This window comes from Notothenia rossii, assembly GCF_949606895.1.
Source record: "Notothenia rossii genome assembly, chromosome: 6".
Taxonomy (NCBI): Eukaryota; Metazoa; Chordata; class Actinopteri; order Perciformes; family Nototheniidae; genus Notothenia; species Notothenia rossii.
In genome coordinates, this window is record NC_136909.1 from 4,924,960 (window position 1) to 4,948,643 (window position 23,684).

Below are 23,684 nucleotides of genomic sequence, written 5' to 3' on the forward strand. Positions count from 1 at the left end.
ACTTTTTACTCAGAATTTTGACTGAGACTAAGTCGAGTGGGGATGAAATATGATGTGATGATATGTGTATACGTGGAGAGGATGGGCTGAAAGTAAGGCCCCTTAATTGAACCAAAATGATAATCATGATGATTTTGATGAATATGGGCTGAGACAACACATCGCAATATCCATTAATTAAAGGCTAAATATTGAGTTTTGAACCTTCTGATTAAATTACAAGGGCACATCTCCACTTTCATGTTGAGCTGCATGTACATTTCCACTAAAATATTTTCATCAACATATGACATGTTAAGTGCTCTTTCATTTTACCGGTTTTCTCTATCTTGTATATTTCTGCAGCCACAACATTTCTAAGCGGAGCATGCATTCGAAATTTGAAAACCACAGTTAAAAAATATTCACTTAAATCGTGAGAAGCCCAAATCATGTTGGCGATTAATATTTGATTAGATGTTGAAAGGGGGGTTGGGGTTCGTGAGCTTGTTTTTTAGAGAATAAGCTGTTCCACTTTGGGGTCGGATCAGTCTCAAAAGTAAATAAATGCACACAGAAGGATACACAAATGTAATTCCGGATTTATATAGAAATGTCTCCATCCACACACATATTTTTGTGAATCTCTCTGCTTTTGAGTGTGAGAGATTCACACTTGTGCCACAACATTTGGGATTTCTAAGCGGAGCATGCATTCGAAATATGTTAAACACAGTTCAAAAGTGTTCAATTATCGTGAGAAGCCCAAATCATGTTGGCGATTAATATTTGATTAGCTGTCCTTTAGAGTAAAACGACCAGACTAAGAGACAGCTTCATCCCACAGGCCATGAGACTGTTACACACCTGCACTTTTAAAAGAACATCCATAACATTCATCTGTTTGCAACTCATATCAATATTCCAATTACTTGTACATAGACACTATTTCTATTCTATTTTATTTGTGTTTACTTGCATTATTTTATCTGTTTTATTGTGTTGCACTGTTGGAGGAGCCGGGGACCTCAAATTGTCATTGTCATAGAGCAGTGCTTCTCAAAGTGTGGTCGCCCCCTATTGGTCCGTGAGTATATTGGTAAAATTTCACATTTGAAATAAATAAATATTTAATATTTGTAATTTTATCGGATTTTGCAAGTTATTTAAAAAAACATGATAATTACTAAAAAAAAATCCAGTTATTTCCTTTAAAATTAGTTTTTTTTTTTTGCAGTGTAGCTGAAAGGGGGTTGGGGGTTGTGAGCTTGTTTTTGGAGAATAAGCTGTTCCAGTAGTGTTGCAACAGGTGCGTTATTCACCACCGCCCACAGCTCTATAGCATCACCTCTGGCCTCTGGTCACCTTCAGACTGAATGTAGAACACCATGACTGGGATGCAACTCCTTCCTCTTCCTCCTCCTCTTCAACCACTCTGACTCACACAGCATCACATTATTCAGCCCACGATAAAGAGCAAATGTTCCTCTCAATGTTTCTGTTCTCAGGAACAAACAGCAATTGTTCGAAATATTCCTGATTGAAGGGACTGTAATTATATTGCTCGCCTAAAAAAAGGAACACCCATTTTAAAAGATATTAGCTGTTATCAGTGGTTATCACTACCATGTCAATATGGGAAACAACTGCACCTACTATGTTGTAGAAGTTAAACAATGAGTTTGTACTGAATGAAAACGTCCCTCTTTAAACATAGACTTAACAACAGCAAATTTAGGCAACAAACTTAAATGTCTTTGCATTTAGGCAACAAACTAGATTGATAGGTTAAGGAATCTAAACTAGAATTTGTTTAGGTTTAGGGAACTAAACTAATATCTTAATATTTTGGGAACAAAACTAGAATCTTTACGTTGAGAGAACACAACTAGCATCTTGACATTTAGGGAACAAAACCAGAACATTTAGGGAACTAATATTGAATCTTAACATTTAGGGAACTAATATTGAATCTTAACATTTAGGGAACTAATATTGAATCTTAACGTTTAGGGAACTAATATTGAATCTAACATTTAGGGAACTAATATTGAATCTAACGATTAGGGCACTAATATTGAATCTAACGTTTAGGGAACTAATATTGAATCTTAACGTTTAGGGAGCTAATATTGAACCTTAATGTTTAGGGAGCTAATATTGAATCTTAACATTTAGGGAACTAATATTGAATCTTAACGTTCAGGGAACTAATATTGAATCTTAACATTTAGGGAACTAATATTGAACCTTCACATTTAGGGAACTAATATTGAATCTTAATGTTTAGGGAACTGATATTGAATCTTAACATTTAGGGAACTAATATTGAATCTTCACATTTAAGGAACTAATATTGAATCTTAACATTTAGGGAACTAATATTGAATCCTATTATTAAGGGAACTAATATTGAATCCTATTATTAAGGGAACTAATATTGAATCCTATTATTAAGGAAACTAATATTGAATCTTAACATTTAGGGAACTAATATTGAATCTTAAAGTTTAGGGAACTAATATTGAATCTTAATGTTTAGGGAACTAATATTTAATCTTAAAGTTTAGGGAACTAATATTGAATCTTAATGTTTAGGGAACTAATATTTAATCTTAAAATTAGGGAACTAAACTAGAATCCTATTATTAAGGGAACTAATATTGAATCTTAACGTTTAGGGAACTAATATTGAATCTTAACGTTCAGGGAACTAATATTGAATCTTAACGTTTAGGGAACTAATATTGAATCTTAACGTTTAGGGAACTAATATTGAATCTTAACGTTTAGGGAACTAATATTGAATCTTAACGTTCAGGGAACTAACATTGAATCTTAACGTTCAGGGAACTAACCTAGAATATGTAAATTCAGGGAACTAAACTTGAATCTTTGTGTCTAGGTTACAAAACTAGGATAGGTATGTTTAGGTAACAAAACTAGAATATTTACTCTAAGGGAACTAAACTAGAATGTTTAGGGAACTAATGTAGAATCTTTATGATTGGGCAACTAAAGTATAATTTCTTCAGGATAATGCAACAATACTAGAAATTCCTTTATGTTTAGCGAAACACTTATTTCATGAAAATGTAAGGTAGTGGTTTGAGTCTCATGCATCAGCCTCAAACGCCACTCTTTATGTAGTTTATCGATTTTAGACTACACCACCTGATAACTCTTATTTAATCGCTAGTAACACTTGTATCTTATGACGGAAACAAGGTTATGAACAGAGTATGAACAAGTTCAGTATCAGTCAAACAGCTTTCTGTCATTTCACTGGAGCCTTTAAGAGAATAGCTATTGCTGATTGCTTTCAGAGAGCTCATTACTACAGGAGGGGTCCAGCTGCTCAGTCTGTAGATCGGCTCATTATGGGCAGTCGGATAGCACTCATCCTGAGAGGAAGACAGCCAGATCTGAGTCCCATCTGCTGCCTCATGCTAGGATGGCACCCCGAGACTCACTCTGACTCTGGCTGGCTGTTGAGGAAGTTCAGCTCATTGTTAGGAAGCTTTCAACGCTAAATCATGGAGTAATGTTAACGGATATGTGTGGACTCGGGTCAATGGGACTCCAGTCGGCTCGACTCGCTGATTTGATGACTTGCAACGACTCCAAAAATGTTGTATAATCTTCTGACCAACTGAAGTCACTAAAACAAAGAACCATATCCCTACAGGGACTATAAAAAAAAGTACCCAGTAACAATGTTCTTAGTGTGATGACTTGTCTCTGTCCATTTAATGCTTTTAGTTCATATGTAAAATATTGAACATGCTAAACATTGGCAAAGACAACATAACAAGTGTCTGTGTAACTTTGGCAGGAAATGGCATTGATATCTATCAGTCAATCTCTACTTTGCCTTGATTAGATGATCCATTAATACATTGATCAGCTTAAGATATCTGTTTGATTACACTCTAGTCTTGCTGTCAGTATTTCAGTGTTTATAAAGTGATGGAGATGAAATATCTTTTGAGACCAGATATTGTCATAAGTGTCTTCTCCTGGTTTAATGTCTTTTTCTGAATTAACCAGACTGCTCTAGTTGTTATTTTCTATTTTCCTCTAGCCACTTAGTCATTATATCCACAACACTCATGACTGTTTATACATTTTATTGTGTGAATTTTGTAAAAGCACCAGTAGTCAATCCTCTAATATCCTCGGAATAATTACATTTATTTCAGACATATCGTGATATTGAATTTGATCCTAGTATTACCTTTATTTCTCTTCCTAGAGACCAGATATCGCCGGTACGACTAGAGTTATTTGGGGCGAATTGACTTGACTTACCTAAAATGACTTGTAATATGCTTGACACTTGGAACAAATGACTTGAGTCACATGTCTGGTATAGTAGTATCTCAGTACATATGTAAGAGATTCATAAGTGGGTTCGAAGCTTTAAAAGCCACCATGAGAAATTAACCCTCTGAAAAATATGGTCTCATGAAAACCTTCGGGGGATCTCACCTGCAAGGTTTAAATGTTTTTTCTACCCACCTTACGAACTGGTTTTAGATCCAGAACAATTTGACATGTCATCTAAACCAGACATCTGTTAATGTGATGTTCTTCCAGGCTGAAGATCAGCAGGTTGCCGGATAAATGTTACCTCTACCGCTAACACGCTGATCATGCAATCGTCACCCGTTAGACGCCACCTGCTCCTACATGATGTCCCGCTGATATAACATGAATACCAGGCAGTCTTCTGATGCATTCTGTGAGGCCTGCTGTGTGACTGAACAACTCACCCCTCAAATGACCCTCCAAACACAATGATTACATCAGTGACATTTCTGGGCAAATATTAGCAAGCACCAGCGTCATCTCTGGAGACTCGTGATGTCCGTTTATTTATCAGTCTGCTTGGCTTTGTTTTTGAAGCAGATGCTACTGATGTGATCTTCTGGGCGGTGATTGGATGGTCAAAGAGAGTTAACACAATAAATTGGTGCAGGAATGAGTCCCTAAATTGTGAATTGAGTCAGTATTTTACCACTTCCTGTCCCCTCGTCTGGAAGTCAATGGTTTTCTGAATATGTTTTTGGTTGTTAGCTTGAAATAAGGTCTGTGGTTAACATAAGTTGAAGAGACTTAAACGTTTTGTTCTACGACATAAAATAAGTCAGTAAATACCCCACTGGTGAATTTAAAAACAGAGGTTGCTAACTAGTCTCTAAATGAGACGACTAAACGTCATCACGCCCAACATTAGCCACCTTTAGCTTAGCGGTGGTGATGTGAAGTCATGTGACCGTGCTGTAGTTCCTTTATAGCCCAACATTAGCCACCTTTAGCTTAGCGGAGGTGACGTGAAGTCATGTGACCGTGCTGTAGTTCCTTTATAGCCCAACGTTAGCCGCCTTTAGCTTAGCGGTGGTGACGTGAAGTCATGTGACCGTGCTGTAGTTCCTTTATAGCCCAACATTAGCCGTCTTTAGCTTAGCGGTTGTGACTTGAAGTCATGTGACCGTGCTGTAGTTCCTTTATAGCCCAACATTAGCCGCCTTTAGCTTAGCGGTAGTGACTTGAAGTCATGTGACCGTGCTGTAGTTCCTTTATAGCCTAATGTTGGCTTTTTACTTCAAAAATCATTATCCTGGAGATTATCCTGCTGAACAAAACATATAATTAACTTATATTGGCCACAGTAATATTCACAACTCAACTGTAGCCCTCGTGTTTGCAAAGATACGTAATCTCTGCACCACTGTTTACAGCACAGTGAAAAACAGATAATATATATGATAATACTCAATAATGCAGCAGTAAATCCACACTGGAGTCCTCATGAGTGGAGCGTGTTACTGAAGGGAGGAGTGGGAGGTGAGCTCGGCTTTTAATAGACTTTCTCCCTCTGCCGCTCATTCGACTGCCTGCCTCACCGTCACAAAAGCTGCCAAATATATCCAGCGGTGGTAAAAGAAGAGCTGTTGTGTGAACACAGGCGAGCTATTTATAGCCTCGCCGTTAAGCGAGAATATGAGTGCAGATTTGGTCAGCAGCACAGTATGTTTCTCCTGTGAACAACATATTCTGTCTGCTAGTCATCTGTGAATAAGTGTTATATGTCTTCCCTGGCTGATTGCTGATTACTGTGGTGTTAGTCAGTGTTTCGATTTGCTTTTGAAATGTAATTAATAAGGGCCCATTTACTTGATTAGCTATCAGTAATTAATGCATGTTTCAAATGTCTAGACCTACTGGATATCATGGAGTTTATTAGAAATACTCTCTTATGCTTTTCTTGGATGTTCTCCATGTTCCCATCTTCAGATCTAATCATTGGCATAACATATACTTATTAATATTTTTATATCTATAAGGCAATCCTTCCTATCTACGGACTATATCGCACAAAATAAGTAAGATAAGCTAATGGCTCTGTCTGATTTTAATCACCATTCATATGTTAGGGCAGTATAAAAGTGGTCCTCCATTTTTGTACTTTTATGTCCGACTTGTTATTCAAATGGGTAAAACTTTAACACGCATTGCGAATGTCTGACACAAAGCAACCAATACTCAGGGTAAGAAAAGGCCAAACTGCATTTTTTCTCAACTAACAGAGACCTCCCTGTTCTTATGATCAGAACATGTTTACAAATAATAAGTAAAACCCTCGGAGGAACATTATCGTATGCGGATAGATGTCAAAAAGCTTTGTTAGCTTGCTGTTGCTGCACTTTGTTCTGCTTATTGTTGTTATGAAGAATAAGCTAAGCTAATATATGCTAACATCAGCTGCCACTTGTTGCCATTGCCATAGAAATGTGAGTGGGCTTCATTCTCATCGTACATTCAACGGGGTTACAACTAATTGTGGACTTCAATATAGGAGAATATGGATTAAGTGATAAGTGATGATTAATTATGACACAAACACATGTCAGTATTAAGTTCGGATGGTCTACTATAGCAGATGTTGATGTTGTTATTGTAACGACGTTATTTACAGTGCACCCCCATGTCTGAAAGTGTCTTCTTTTTCATTTTGCTAAATAAATCCTTTACGGAAAAGTCCTTTGATGTGAGAAGTGTGTAATGAATGGGATATCTACCTACTATCCCATATTGAGTTAAATTAAAACTAAGTCTGTCCTAAACTGGGTAAAAGGACGTTTAAGTATTCTGCTTTTAATGTGTTTCAAAATAACCTGAATCTCCGGGAGCAGGTGTCTTAAAAAGCATTTAAAGTGGGTTTAAATTAGTTTTATAAAAGCACATCTGGCTGTAGATGTTTCCAACGTTTCAAATATCTTTAAATTTCTTATAATTCTGTTATTTATTTTCATTTTAAAGAGTTCCTATTAAGCAGCCCTTCAGGTTTCAGGAGAGGTTCATAAAGTCAGTTTTCCATCATGTTTCTCTCTCCTCTCTCCCACAGATCAGCGACTGCTTCCATCAACTCTCTGCAAACACCGTCTCCTCCGGATAAGTCTCATCGAAAAACACAAAACAGAACATTTCCAGACACATGTCACAGGTATTACTCTTCACATGGTAAGAGTTTGTTTCCACAAATCAGCCATCTGTGTGTGTGTGTGTGTGTGTGTGTGTGTGTGTGTGTGTGTGTGTGTGTGTGTGTGTGTGTGTGTGTGTGTGTGTGTGTGTGTGTGTGTGTGTGTGTGTGTGTGTGTGTGTGTGTGTGTGTGTGTGTGTGTGTGTGTGTGTGTGTGTGTGTGTGTGTGTGTGTGTGTGTGTGTGTGTGTGTGTGTGTGTGTGTGTGTGTGTGTGTGTGTGTGTGTGTGTGTGTGTGTGTGTGTGTGTTTTGATGTATCTTGTCTGTATTATTCTCTGACTGTATGTGATATTGGGGCAATGCTTGTTGCAGTTGTACAATCTACACTACAAACGACTAAAGTGCAACAACTGCTAGGAAATATATATATTAATAAAAGTGAACATTATTTTCATGCAGGGGACAAGAATCGAAATGATTAAACGCTTGAAAAAAACAAACTTAAAACAGCCTCTTTCCTCCCATAACTCTCTCATCAGATCTCATTATTCTTTTCCCTCTTTTAAAAAACTTCTTATTATTGATAATCGATTCTTACTAGACCTTTTGTGCAGAAATACTCCTGGTTTGTACCTCTATTGTGTAACAGAATGAAGGTTTTTAGCCATGGGACATCTGGATCTGAAGTGATCAGAGACAGAAGCTGAGCTAACGTTAGCCAAGCTGCATCATTTATTTTATTTTTTTTATGTAAAGCTGCTTTCGTCACCGTTTGTTTTGAGGATTTGAAGTCCTCTGTGGATAATTCATCATCTAGGACAGGGGGGTCAAACTCAAATACACAGTGGGCAAAAATAAAAAACTGTACTAGTCGAGGGCCGGACTGGTTTAATGTTTATTGCAGAACTTATTGAAATGAACTTATTGCACATATTAAACCTGGAACTAACAAAGCTTAAATTATTGCCTATAAAAACAACATTAAAGGGGACCTATCATGCAAAATGCACTTTTGTACGTCTTGTATACATGAATATGTGTCTCCGGTGTTCCAGGGAACTCACCAAGTGTCAGAAAACACAACCCTCTCTATTTTCCTCCATACCCAAATCTCTTAAAAAGGGGCTGCAACGGATCTGATCCAGACTGATCCAGATTTGAACACTTCTATGATGTCATAGATGTGGCGCTACAGCTATTGGACCAACTCCACCAATCAGGAGGAGACAGCCACGGACATTGCCGTTGGAAAGCGCTGGAGACGCTGTAGTACATATGCCAGGCCTGTAGATGGTGCTGTTCTCACAGAATCAGCCCATGATGCAAAGACAGTGTTCAATTGAGCGAAATGAGGAATGGCTAAAATGCATGATCTGTTTGGTATTTTGAAAAATAAAAAGTATAGTCCTACGCTATATTATTCAAATATAGCATGATAGGTCCACTTTAAATAATCAGTTCATTCATTTCTTATGGCTCTATCTGCAGCTTTTCCAGAGTCATTTCTTATGATTACATTTTCCCACAGGCCAACAACAGCTTCAACAAAACTATTTCCATCAAAGAGAAAACCAAACATGCCCTGTTGTCCGAGAAAGAAAGTGCAGAAGCATCCATGTAAACTCAGTGTGCTGCTCTGTGATGTTAGTTCAAGCCGATACTTGGCATCTCCTCTTGGGTGCAAGGTCATCAATGTTTGGGCTCAGGCTCTGAGCGGAGGAGACCCTCAGGATGGAGTGAAGGTGTGCGTGCAATATACCGGCGGGCCAGATCTAATAGGAATTAGAAATTATCCTGCGGGCCGAAATTAAATCCACCGAGGGCCTGATTTGGCCCCCGGGCCTTGAGTTTGACACATGTGTTCTAGGATAACCTCCTTTATGTCCAGATCTTAACTTACCAGAAAAACAACCTGACTAAATAATAGTGGCTACTCTGGGACACTCGTTTAATAATGCAAAGCTTCCGAGTAACACTGATTTTTACTTAAAGTGGACCTATCATGCTATATTTGAAAAATATATTGTAGGGCCATACCTATACAAAACATGTCTGTGAAGTTTTTTGTTCAAAATACCAAACAGATCCCCCATTGTAGCCACGCCTCATACTGCTCATACCCCTCTTTTGCAGCCCTGTTAGAGATACGCGGATTTTGGGTCCTTAGCTTGAAAAAAAGAAGAAGAGGAGGCGGAGCTAATGCCTGATCAGAATTCTACCGGAGATAAAGTTAAATTCTGCTGTGATAAAACGCCATCCTGTTCTAAACCACATCAAGGATTATTTCTGAAAACAGTATGGAGCTCAAATGCTTTTTCTCTTGCAGGTTTATCACAAGGTGAGTTCTTTTTTATTTCCTGCTTTTTAAACACATGTGCTCTCCAGTACAAGTTAGCTCTGAGTGTTAGCGAGGCTTGCTAATGTAAACAAAGACGAGATTACGTCCAAAACACGTCAGGCATTGTTTCTGATAGCAACTTTCTGTGGGTCCGCCGACGTCACAGCGGCTGGAAATCTGTATCCGCTCGTTGTATCCACGTTTTTAAAAGATTTAGGTAGGAAAAGAGAGGGTTTTATTTTCTGACGCTGCGTGAGTTCCCCGACGCACCGGGGACACATATATATGTATAAAAGACATCACAAAGTGCATTTTGCATGATAGGTCCCCTTTAAAACTGCGATATTATTGCATTTTTCCAGTTCAAATCACCTGTTTTTATCTTTTTTGGAAAATTATCTTTCTCTGAGAATACTTTGTCTCCTAGAAAACCCTCCTAAATGCGTGAATCTTATACTATCAGATAAACCAGCTGTTCAATCAGCGGCAACTAGGCGCTCATCTCCCTCAGGGACGTCCGTGTTCAGCCGAGCTCCATTAAAGAAACTCTTAAATACTTTATTCAGTGTTCACCTCCATTTAAATCAGCGTAACTGTTATCTGTTTGTTCCGGGGAGGAAGAGGCTTCTGTGCATCATTCAGCTCCAATTATAAATCTCCTGAACGTTTAATTAAATAGGAATCAGTGAGAAGCTGACAGCAAAGACTAACTCCCATGACCGTAGCAGAAAATGACTTGTAGTGTGTGTTAGAAATAGGAAATCGTAGCGATGCTTTCCAGTAAAATAAGGTTGGATTCCCCATGCTGTGGCGCCGTGTGTGTGTGTGTGTGTGTGTGTGTGTGTGTGTGTGTGTGTGTGTGTGTGTGTGTGTGTGTGTGTGTGTGTGTGTGTGTGTGTGTGTGTGTGTGTGTGTGTGTGTGTGTGTGTGTGTGTGTGTGTGTGTGTGTGTGTGTGTGTGTGTGTGTGTGTGTGTGTGTGTGTGTGTGTGTGTGTGTGTGTGTGTGTGTGTGTGTGTGTGTGTGTGTGTGTGTGTGTGTGTGTGTCTGCTTTCCAATGCTCCTCAGGCCGTAATATTTTAAAGGCTCAGCTAATTGTATCATCAATCGCTACCAATGACATGTGCAGTCCTGCACACACACACACACACACACACACACACACACACACACACACACACACACACACACACACACACACACACACACACACACATCACAAGTGGGGGCTGTACAAATATTGACATTTTAATCACAATTGAAATCGCAATAGTGACATATTCAAATAAATGCAAAATATATCCTCTGAATGATGTAGTGTGGAGCTGGAGATTAAATGAAATGAATACAATGAACAATCCAACTCATTTCAGGGTTGAAATATTACTGAAAATTAATCACAATGTGTCCTTTTCCCAATCCTGCAGCCATCGTCACAAATGCATTGTTACTCATATTGTTATTAAAGTCTTTGTGTAAGAAAGCCTATTAAACACATCTACACTGTCAAAGGACGCTGTAAACAAAACAAAAACCTTATCTACTTACATTTATAGGGACTAAAGAACTACTGAATGATGCTAAACTGTATTTATACTTAAAGAGGTTTTTCAGGACAACCGTCATTTCAAATTATATTGAGTTAATTAAAACAAAACAAAGAAAAGCAACACTTAACAAAGAGACAAAACAAAGCAGAGGCAATACCATCAACAATGTACAAGTTATTAAAACCCTTTCAATTACTGAAAAACAAATGGTTACACAGATACGTGAAATGAAAGTAGGTAAATTAAAAGCCTTAAAGGTAGGTAGGTAATTCACTTCAGAAACACTTGTTATATTCCATGGAATGATCTTAACATCCCGATAGCAATGAATATCTTAAATGCTTTGACAAAAAATCAAAAAAACTTCACCTGTGGAAGCCGTGGCACTCGAGCTGGTTTCTCCATTCTTACCTAACCTACCTTTAACATTTAGCTAAAGATAGTTCATTTGACTTTGAAAATACAGTCATGTAAAACAATTACAAGCTGAAGTTTTTAGTGATTCAATATCACATTTCCTAATTGTTTTTAGATTTTAAAGTGAGTGTGTCGGTGTGCTCAGGTCGAGCAGGAGGTCTCTCTGGAGCAGAGGAAGATGTCTGACCTGGAGTCTGTGCTGCAGCAGAAAGACATCGAGCTGAAGGAGTCAGAGACCCAGAGGAGCATCCTGGAGCAGGACCTGGCCACCTACATCTCAGAATGCACTGTGAGCACACACACACACACACACACACACACACACACACACACACACACACACACACACACACACACACACACACACACTCACACTCACACTCACACTCACACTCACACTCACACTCACACTCACACACACACACACACACATGGAGACCCTTACATCTGTTCAGAATAGCCTCAGAAGTGTGTCTTCATACATGGACAGAGGACCTATAGACATCACGATATGCGTGGTGATATTTTATTAATTCATGGACTTAAAGTATTGATCTTTTCTTATATATTTTATTTAGATTTTGTATATATTGACACACAGGCACAACAGCCTGTATTTATGCCTGGTGCGTTCACACCTGCCTTGTATAGTCGGGTTGAATCGAACCCTGGTGCGTTTAGCCGCTTGGTGCAGTTCATTTGGCTCGGTGTGAACACAATTCGAGACCTCTGAAGTGAACTAAACAACCGAACTCTGGTCCGCTAAAATAGGTGGTCTCGGAGCGCTTGCTTGCGAACTCTGGAGCGGTTCGTTGCTGGTGTGAACGCTGTCCGCACCAAAACCTAGGAATGTGCAGTATTTACAGTACGTGTAAGGCAGTCGGACAAAGAAATCACTCTGATTGGCTGTTCAGCTAGCGAATCAGTGCATGAGAAGCGAAACGGTTGCTTGAGAATGTCTTCCACAAGCAACACTCAATGGCTGATAGCTCCAGTACCGCACGAAACATGTTTTCGATGGACGAGAGTGAAAATGGAACGCACACGCTATTTGTTGTTTGTTTATATCACGCAGTCTGTTCTTCTTCTCTGTCTTCCGGTTGTTGCCTCTTTTAAATGACGAATAAACACTACCGCCGCCTGCTGGTAAGGAGAGTTATTGCCACTCACGCATGCGCAGTTCGTTCGTGCTCGGCTGAAGTCTTTGCGGTGTGTTCCAGTACGACACATGGCCAGGACGCAGGAGAGTCAGCGTCGGCGAGTTCTCTGGTGACCGCTTGGTGTGTCAGGGCCTTAAAGCTTATAGTCCGTTTGAGTTTTGCCCGTGTGTACACAAACCGAACCTTCTGAAAAATGAAACAATGTAACAAACTGTCATCTGGTGCACACCATAAAACTGACTATTAGGTGTGAATGCACCCTAGTGTATGTATATATTTTTAAATATATTGTGGGAAGCAGTATTTCAATCTTTCTCTCTGTACACACAAACTGAAAGATTGACAATAAAGTTGGCTTTAAAAATAAACATATTATAAATATTGCAAATTCAACTTTTCAGTCCACTAGAGATGATGCTGTGGTTTTTTTCTGATGAGGTCAAAAGAGTTTGGTAGGATTTTACTGAGAAAAGAAGGCAAAATATGCAGAACATTTTATTATTAGATAAAACAGATGTTGAAAAACATAATTTGCGGTTGAAAAATGTCATAAATGTGTTATCACAAAACGTATTACACGACTAACTTGAATACTCCATCCTGATTGGTCCATTGGGAGTTATCTCGGTTGTTTATTTAGTATCGGCCGTGTACTAACATCACATTATCCCTTACTTAACATACCGCAAAATGTGTAAAAGCTGCAATACAAGTGTATAATTATTTAAGTGTTAATAATATTCTTATTTTGGGGACTTTGAGGATTCTGATCATAATAATTTGCATTAACAAAATATTAGAAATACCTTGGAAATACACACCACAGCCTCCAAAATAACCATCTAGTTAAGATTAAAAGAGTTTCAAATGTACGCTTCAACCATTGCAGAGATGTTGTTTTAAACTGTATTTAGATGATCTAAATGTACCCAACAGAATATCCTCTGACTCAACATGTGTCTGTTTTGTTTCAGAGTCTGAAGCGCAGTTTGGAGCAAGCTCGAATGGAGGTGACACAGGAAGACGATAAAGCTCTGCAGCTGCTGCACGACATCCGGGAGCAGAGCAACAAGCTGCAGGAGATCAAGGAGCAGGTAGGAGACAACGAAGCACTGTCACTATGCTGAAATATATATATCATATTTCCTAATTAAGTTGTGGGCTCAAAACAGAGTCAAGGGAAATCGCTGATCAACTATTGAACATCACAATAAGAAATCATTCAGGTTTTAGGTAACACTTTATAATAAGCTGCATATTGACCTTTATCTAGTTGCTTATTTGATGCATAAACTGTATATTAGTGCAGGAATGAGTCCTTAAACCGGGCGTTTTACCACCTCCTGTACCCTCGCCTGGAAGTCAATGGTTTTCTGAATGTGTTTTAGCCTGATATAAGGTCTGTGGTCAACACAAGCTGAAGAGATTGTCATCACGGTCAACGTTAGCCACCTTTAGCTTAGCGGTGGTGACGTGAAGTCATGTGACCTTGCTGTAGTTCCTTTATAGCCCAACATTAGCCGCCTTTAGCTTAGCGGTGGTGACGTGAAGTCATGTGACCGTGCTGTGTTCCTTTATAGCCCAATATTAGCCACCTTTAGCTTAGCGGTAGTGACGTGAAGTCATGTGACCGTGCTGTAGTTCCTTTATAGCCCAACATTAGCCACCTTTAGCTTAGCGGTGGTGACGTGAAGTCATGTGACCGTGCTGTAGTTCCTTTAAAGCCCAATATTAGCCACCTTTAGCTTAGCGGTGGTGACGTGAAGTCATGTGACCGTGCTGTAGTTCCTTTATAGCCCAACATTAGCCACCTTTAGCTTAGCGGTGGTGAAGTCATGTGACCGTGCTATAGTTCCTTTATAGCCCAACATTAGCCACCTTTAGCTTAGCGGTGGTGACGTGAAGTCATGTGACCGTGCTGTAGTTCCTTTATAGCCCAACATTAGCCGCCTTTAGCTTAGCGGTGGTGACGTGAAGTCATGTGACCTGGCTGTAGTTCCTTTATAGCCCAATATTAGCCACCTTTAGCTTAGCGGTGGTGAAGTCATGTGACCGTGCTATAGTTCCTTTATAGCCCAACATTAGCCGCCTTTAGCTTAGCGGTGGTGACGTGAAGTCATGTGACCTGGCTGTAGTTCCTTTATAGCCCAATATTAGCCACCTTTAGCTTAGCGGTGGTGAAGTCATGTGACCGTGCTATAGTTCCTTTATAGCCCAACATTAGCCACCTTTAGCTTAGCGGTGGTGACGTGAAGTCATGTGACCGTGCTGTAGTTCCTTTATAGCCCAATATTAGCCACCTTTAGCTTAGCGGTGGTGAAGTGAAGTCATGTGACCGTGCTGTAGTTCCTTTATAGCCCAACATTAGCTTTTTACTTCAGAAATCATAAAGGGGTGTTAATATGGGGAGATTATCCTGCTGAGCTAAACGTGTAAGAATCATAAATGTTTGTTTGACACAGAGATTATTTTCTGCAATAATCCCAAATCAAACTGGAACATATTTGCAGTGGTATGTGAAACAGAAATAAAGCAGAAGAAGTATTTCATAATGTCAGCCAGACGGAGCAGGTCAGGTCACTGAGTGTGAGTGTGTGTGGGTAGTAAGTGTTAATGAGACATGTGCAGCACTCTGGATAAGTAGCATGTTCAGAAATGTCTCACATGCAGCACCCAGCTCATATCCATTTTGAAATCATTTCACTTTATAATGCTTGTATAACAGCAGGGTTTATCTACAGTGTGTGCATGGCGGGTGTAAAGTTACAGGAGAAATTATTTAAGGGCTCGCTTTAATTTAGTAAGATCCAGACACTAAAATCTACCTTATAGTGGCAAGCATCATAAACACATGATTACAAAAACCGGTTAGAAAACACACAAAAAAACTATTAAAAATATGGTATACAAAAATAAAACGATCCAATAAAATATGAATAAAAATAAATTATAATAATAATAAAATAATGATAATAAATAATAATGAAATAATAATACAAATGATAATAATGATACAAAGTAAAAATAATTATGGAGATAATTGATCGTCAAAATCATAAAAAAAGAATGAAACTGAAAGCATAAAGCTAAGCAGAGTTGTGTGGAACACGTTACTGTAATAATATGACTTTTGTCGGTAACGGAGTAATGTAACGCGTTAGTTTTATAATTCAGTAATCACACTAGAGTTACTAACATTGACCGTCACGCGTTACTTTCCGCCGCAGGTTTATATTTACGTAACATGTGCGCGACTTGCGCGTCCACATGCAGTGCATCAACATGGCTGAGTCAACAGCGATAACTTTCGAGGGGTGGAGGTATGCCCATTATTCTGAGTAGGGATGCACCGAATATTCGGCCACCATCCCACTCAGATGTTTATGCAGTTTTAAAGCACCTTGGCTTTGTTGTAGTTATCCTACAGAGAAAAGAAAATGCACTTGTCTTGGAATGAATGTACTGTATGCATTCAAAAGTGCTGAATAAATGTTTTATGGACCCATAATAGTGATTATTATTTAAGTTACGTTTTGCCATAATCATGTCTTTTTTCATAATCAGGCAGCTGAACAACATTGGTAAAAAATGTATACATTATATATATATATTTCTATTAATAATTTTCGGCCTTTCGGCATTCGGTTTTCAGCCAACTGTTTCCTATTTTCGGTATCGGTTTCTGCCAAGAATTTCCCATTCGGTGCACCCCTAATTTTGAGTTTGTCCGAAGAAAGGACAGGAATGTGACGGTGAGGTGCAAACTGTGTCCAGGCCAGAAGCTTTTATCCACTGCTGCAAACACAACGTCAAACCTCAACAAGCACCTGCAAAGACAACATGCTAACGTGAAGCTAATAGCTAAGGAGGACCTCCGAATCCAGATTGAGGATGTCGAGTAAAGTAACGAGGGCCCGTCCACACAGCGGCGTGCGTTGACGCTTCACCATTCACTTTGAATGGGGTGACGTCACTTTTCGCCGAACTGCATTGTGGGAAGCGACGTGGAGCGTTGCTGGCGTGGCTCGCTGCAAAAGTTGAGCATTTTTGACGCCTCGGCAGAAGCGTCAGCCAATCTAATCATATGCCAGTACAAGCTCTAGCCAATCAAACCGCTGCTTGTGTGTCAGAGGCGGGAGATTCATGTGATTGGTTGTTGGTCGAGTTTCAGACACACCCTCCGGCAAGCTTCAACGCACGCCGTTGTGTGGACGGGCCGTAACTAACACTGTAGGTGTGCCGCATTTGCGCTTCAGATGAGGCTCCTTCCGCAAAATGAAGCACTCTCCGCAGTCTGCGTGATCTGCCTGTAGGGAGGGGCGGCCCTGCGAGTAAAGTGACGAGTAAAGTAACTACTTTATGTAGAGAGTAACAAAGTAAAGTAGTATATATTTTTTTTTGAGTAACGACCCCATCTCTGCCTATAACGGTACGTCTACACTACAGGCATCAAAAAATGCTTTCAACGCTTCGCCCATTCACTTGAATGGGGTGACGTAGAAGATTTGTAATCTTCGCCGAACTGCATTGTGGGGAGCATGGCATGGCTTTGCAAGCATCACGAGCATCTATCGGCATCAAAAGTTGAACAATGTTCAACTTTTGAGGCTCGATGCTTGGCATCAGCCAATCAAATTCCGTTTATGCAAATCCCGCCAGTGCAAGCGCAGCCAATCAAACCGCGTGCAAGCTGGGAGAGCCAGACCGCAGTTCATTTCCTCATATTCCAAACGAGATATTACGGTAGCAAATCACCCGGTTCTTTACGACCAGAACTATTTACCGGGATACAAACCGGAGGAACCAGGCATGGAGGGAGGTGGCAGAGACAGTGGGTGAAACTGATAGTTTTTTCGCCTGTTTGGAGAGTTTATATCCAGTTTACTTCGTTTTAACATTGCTATTGCTTTGTATGTCGGGGGCGGGAGATTCATGTGATTGGTTGCTCGCAAAAAATCGCCAAGCTTCAGACACGCCCAGCTTCAAGATTTTTTCATGCCTGTAGTGTAGACGGGCCGTTAGACACAATATAAATGTCTCTCTGCAGGTACCCCAGCTGGCAGGGTGATGGTTAATGCAACACATTATTCATGATTTAATTATAGGAAGTGTAACACTCTATAAAAAGTGACAAGACAGTATCAAGACTGCTGGGTCAACGCCGTGTGGATCTCTGGATTACTGTTGATGTATAAAGAGACAGGAGGCTTACTGTACACACAGCCTTTAATTACTGAGTGTGTGTCATGTGTGTGTGTGTGTGTGTGTGTGTGTGTGTGTGTGTGTGTGTGTGTGTGTGTGTGTGTGTGTGTGTGTGTGTGTGTGTGTGTGTGTGTGTGTGTGTGTGTGTGTGTGTGTGTGTGTGTGTGTGTGTGTGTGTGTGTGTGTGTGTGTGTGTGTGTGTGTGTGTGTGTGTGTGTGTGTGTGTGTGTGTGTGGAGATTGACGGTGTAGGACAACAGATAGAGAGCATGAGTAATCCTCTTCCTGCCGTTATGCACCATTTGTTGTTTTGAATAGCAAAAAGGTAATAGAAAAGCAGTCGTTTTTCTCTCAGCCTACACTAGTGCGGGCTTCCGAGCACTCAATACATTGTGCAACTGTTTCTATGGTGACGAGAGCCATGGTATACCTACGAGTGTTGAGAGCGCTGATGCAGTGGGCAGCTCGTCCTGCTCGAGGAAAATCACTGGATATAAATATATATATATTTACCGCCCTGAAAACACTGATCTGAGAGAGAGACTTTATCAGCTACTGTCTTTATGATTAATATGATCAGAGGGGGGAGAAGTACTCTGATTGTGTACTTGAGTAAAAGTAGAAGTACTCTGATCGTGTACTTGAGTAAAAGTAGAAGTACTCTGATCGTGTACTTGAGTAAAAGTAGAAGTATTCAGATCTTGTACTTGAGTAAAAGTAGAAGTACTCAGATTGTGTACTTGAGTAAAAGTAGAAGTACTCAGATCTTGTTCTTGAGTAAAAGTAGAAGTACTCTGATCGTGTACTTGAGTAAAAGTAGAAGTATTCAGATCTTGTACTTGAGTAAAAGTAGAAGTACTCTGATCGTGTACTTGAGTAAAAGTAGAAGTACTCAGATCTTGTTCTTGAGTAAAAGTAGAAGTACTCTGATCGTGTACTTGAGTAAAAGTAGAAGTATTCAGATCTTGTACTTGAGTAAAAGTAGAAGTACTCAGATTGTGTACTTGAGTAAAAGTAGAAGTACTCTGATCGTGTACTTGAGTAAAAGTAGAAGTATTCAGATCTTGTACTTGAGTAAAAGTAGAAGTACTCAGATCTTGTACTTGAGTAAAAGTAGAAGTACTCTGATCGTGTACTTGAGTAAAAGTAGAAGTACTCAGATCTTGTACTTGAGTAAAAGTAGAAGTACTCTGATCTTGTACTTGAGTAAAAGTAGAAGTACTCTGATCGTGTACTTGAGTAAAAGTAGAAGTACTCAGATCGTGTACTTGAGTAAAAGTAGAAGTACTCAGATCTTGTACTTGAGTAAAAGTAGAAGTACTCTGATCGTGTACTTGAGTAAAAGTAGAAGTACTCAGATCTTGTACTTGAGTAAAAGTAGAAGTACTCAGATCTTGTACTTGAGTAAAAGTAGAAGTATTCAGATCTGGTACTTGAGTAAAAGTAGAAGTACTCTGATCGTGTACTTGAGTAAAAGTAGAAATACTCAGATCTTGTACTTGAGTAAAAGTAGAAGTAGTCAGATCTGGTACTTGAGTAAAAGTAGAAGTACTCTGATCGTGTACTTGAGTAAAAGTAGAAGTACTCAGATCTTGTACTTGAGTAAAAGTAGAAGTATTCAGATCTGATACTTGAGTAAAAGTAGAAGTATTCAGATCTGATACTTGAGTAAAAGTAGAAGTACTCAGATCTTGTACTTGAGTAAAAGTAGAAGTACTCAGATCGTGTACTTGAGTAAAAGTAGAAGTATTCAGATCGTGTACTTGAGTAAAACTAGAAGTACTCAGATCTTGTACTTGAGTAAAAGTAGAAGTACTCAGATCGTGTACTTGAGTAAAAGTAGAAGTAGTCAGATCTTGTACTTGAGTAAAAGTAGAAGTATTCAGATCTGGTACTTGAGTAAAAGTAGAAGTACTTTGATCGTGTACTTGAGTAAAAGTAGAAATACTCAGATCTGGTACTTGAGTAAAAGTAGAAGTACTCAGATCGTGTACTTGAGTAAAAGTAGAAGTATTCAGATCGTGTACTTGAGTAAAAGTAGAAGTACTCAGATCGTGTACTTGAGTAAAAGTAGAAGTATTCAGATCGTGTACTTGAGTAAAACTAGAAGTACTCAGATCTTGTACTTGAGTAAAAGTAGAAGTACTCAGATCGTGTACTTGAGTAAAAGTAGAAGTAGTCAGATCTTGTACTTGAGTAAAAGTAGAAGTATTCAGATCTGGTACTTGAGTAAAAGTAGAAGTACTTTGATCGTGTACTTGAGTAAAAGTAGAAATACTCAGATCTGGTACTTGAGTAAAAGTAGAAGTACTCAGATCTTGTACTTGAGTAAAAGTAGAAGTACTCTGATCGTGTACTTGAGTAAAAGTAGAAGTACTCTGATCTTGTACTTGAGTAAAAGTAGAAGTACTCTGATCTTGTACTTGAGTAAAAGTAGAAGTACTCTGATCGTGTACTTGAGTAAAAGTAGAAGTACTCAGATCTTGTACTTGAGTAAAAGTAGAAATACTCAGATCTGGTACTTGAGTAAAAGTAGAAGTACTCAGATCTTGTACTTGAGTAAAAGTAGTCAGATTTGGTACTTGAGTAAAAGTAGAAGTACTCAGATCTTGTACTTGAGTAAAAGTAGAAGTACTCAGATCTGGTACTTGAGTAAAAGTAGAAGTACTCAGATCTGGTACTTGAGTAAAAGTAGAAGTACTCAGATCTTGTTCTTGAGTAAAAGTAGAAGTACTCAGATCTGGTACTTGAGTAAAAGTAGAAGTACCAGAGTGTAGGAATACTCTGTTACAGTAAAAGTCCTGCATTCAAAATGTTCCTCAAGTAAAAGTATAAAAGTATTCTCATCTAAATATAGTTAAAGTATCCACAGTAAAAGTATTCATTGAGCAGATGTAAAATATCTAATAAATATGTGCATCAAAGTTGTGCACACTTTGGCGGCTCTTGAAGCTCTCATTGTCTTGTTTTGTAGACTCATTTCTGAAGAATGGTAGTGGGTATTATCTAGCGTGCATCGTACTTTATTGTAACTACTTTACCATGAAAGTCAACTTGTGTTTAAATGCTTTCAATGTGATCTGCAGCAGAAGGAAATACTCTGTTTGCATCAGGGACTTTTTCCTTATTCACTGCGAGGGTCAAAGGACAACTTTGTGAGCTATAGGATAAATAGTGACTGAACATTCTTCTCACTGCAAACACATACAACTGTTCCACTTATTCATCCGTGGGTCATGGGCTCAAGCACCATTGTGTTATTTGGAGATTTCCACTTCAGGAGGCTTGATGTTCACTGGGGGTTTGGAGACCAACTTGTTCTGAATGGCTGCACTCGGACGTGGGTCAAAGAGCCGCCTTCATCCCTCACTGACCTCCATCTTCACTGTCCTCAAGCAATGACTCGCACAAATGCAGATAAGGGGGGGGGGGGGACACTTTGGACAATCTCTCCTCACTTTGATTCTGCTGAGCTCAATTGTGCAAATGAGAAGTGACGGGAATAGATGCATGAGAATATAAGAGAGTTTGCTAGAGAGAGAAAGTTACAGAAATGCTGAACACAGACTTCCCATTTCCAAAAGAGGTTGGAAGACCTTGCTTCCTATTTTTAAGCACTGAAGCCCCCGGGGCGTCCCTTAGCTTAGGTGGAACTGGAGGACATTTTTGGGGGAAAGGTGTCCTTCTCCTCAGCCACATCTAAATAGTAAAGATTGTAAGGGAAACTTCTGCAGCAATGGAGAGTCAGGACTCAGAGAGACACGAGGAGAGTTGGAGCTTTGATGTCAAACACTGGTAGTTTATTACAAGTATCGGCCGGAGAATTTCACATCACAAGTCACACGGCCAGAGGTTCTGACTGCACGGGTGGGTTGCCACATCAACTCTGACCAGCCTCTCTCTCGATAGACCTTTTAACTAGCTTACAGAGAGTTAATCAACATGGAGCACTGGAGATAGCCCCAACATCTGGAGACCCTGAATCACCTGTCTGTGGTGCTTAGAAGCCAGCGTTCTCACAGTCATAAAACCATTTGTTACCCAGAGTTGACCGGTCATAGATTGAGAAATATCAACATATGACTGCATTAGCACATTCCTTACGGGAGATAACAGAGCCAGGGTTGGTCATAAACGTCAAAGAGTTAAATATCTAGGAGTAAAGACAGAAATATTCCCTCACAAAGATAATGTTAGCATGTTGCTATGTAGAGGAGAGCCTGAACAGCTGAGTGTGAGTTTCTATTCTCCCTGACACTTGTTTTTTACACATATTAGATCGCTGGTTTGAAATGTGTGGTGGGAATTAGTCCCAAAGTGTATTTCCCACTTCAGTATATATTGTCCGGGGGTTTTCCAAATAAAGGTCAAGATGTGTGTGCCAGTAGCGCTCCTCAGGCACTAGCTGAAGGTAAATACTGACAGCAGGGTATCAGAGTAATATTCCTCTCCACTGAGGTGTGAGTAAAGGTTATTTTGGGCTGTGGGAAGTAGAAAATAGACCTCAAAGCAATCCTTTTGTGGATAAAATATGATTAAATCAAGCGGGGAATAGTCTGCATCTTCACATCTACGAGTATAATGTCCTCCTCATGCATATTATGTGTTTCTGTGTTCCCATTGGTCGATCCCAGCAGGGTGTTTACGGCGGATGAATCCTGCATTTCATCTTGAAAAGCATCTGTCTCCCACGCTCTGTCACACCACTGCTCTGTTTATCATTCTCCTGCAGAAAGCTGCAGTGTTGGATCAACAAACTAGAGAGATTGGGGGGTTTAATCATTTATAAATAAAAGCAATCTGTGCCGGAGCCATTAAGACCTGCAAACATATGCACAGAGACGTTTCACCAACGAGCCTCTGAGGAAACACAGGCTTCATGTGATGGCTGTGAAACCAATTAGGGTTAGCAGGAAAGGACACTTAAGGGCCCTCAATGTATGCATGTGTATTAAATGCATGCATGATTAACTTGATCTTAAGGGAAGGAAGTCAATATATTTCACAACTATATTATGGGATGGGACTTCAATTAATTAACTTACCTTCTTCTATAAATGTACTTTGTTCAAAGCATTTTTTGCATATTAAAACAAAACAAAGAAAAATGGCTTGACATTTGCCTTAAAGGTAGGAAGGCAATTCACTTCAGAAACACTTTTTGTTATATTCCATGGAATGCTCTTAACATACAATTAAAATAAATACATTAAAAAACTTCACCTGTGGAAGCTGTGGCGCTGTAAAAAGCACGACCAATCATCTGAGCCGGCTAAAATAGCTGGATGGCCTACCTGCCTGTCAGCCTTCCATCTGTGCACAAACTTATCTCGTGCCCTCATTGGTCATGTGCGCGTTCGTGTGTGTTGGAGGAGGGGCTCTGTGAGGAAGTGTGAAGGCAGAGGCAGATTGTTTTCAGCTGTGTACTTTCAAATTGTTGCGCATTTTTTTCTAAAGCATTTTTTTAAGTACACAAATAGTACTTAAAAAAAAACAACTAAATAATAATAACGGGAATAATAAAGAGAGTAATTAGTAAAATAATAATAATGAGA

General features: G+C 39.5%; 1 protein-coding gene across 1 annotated transcript in view; it reads left to right on the forward strand.

Moving 5' to 3' along the window:
- Positions 1–23,684, forward strand: part of citb (citron rho-interacting serine/threonine kinase b) — a 124,499-nt gene that overhangs the window by 9,750 nt on the left and 91,065 nt on the right. Inside the window, exons 4-6 of the mRNA XM_079687075.1 lie at positions 7,391–7,489; positions 11,914–12,057; positions 13,903–14,022. Of these exons, the coding sequence (XP_079543201.1) occupies positions 7,481–7,489; positions 11,914–12,057; positions 13,903–14,022 (273 nt within the window). The 5' untranslated portion in view covers positions 7,391–7,480. The remainder of the gene's footprint in view (positions 1–7,390; positions 7,490–11,913; positions 12,058–13,902; positions 14,023–23,684) is intronic.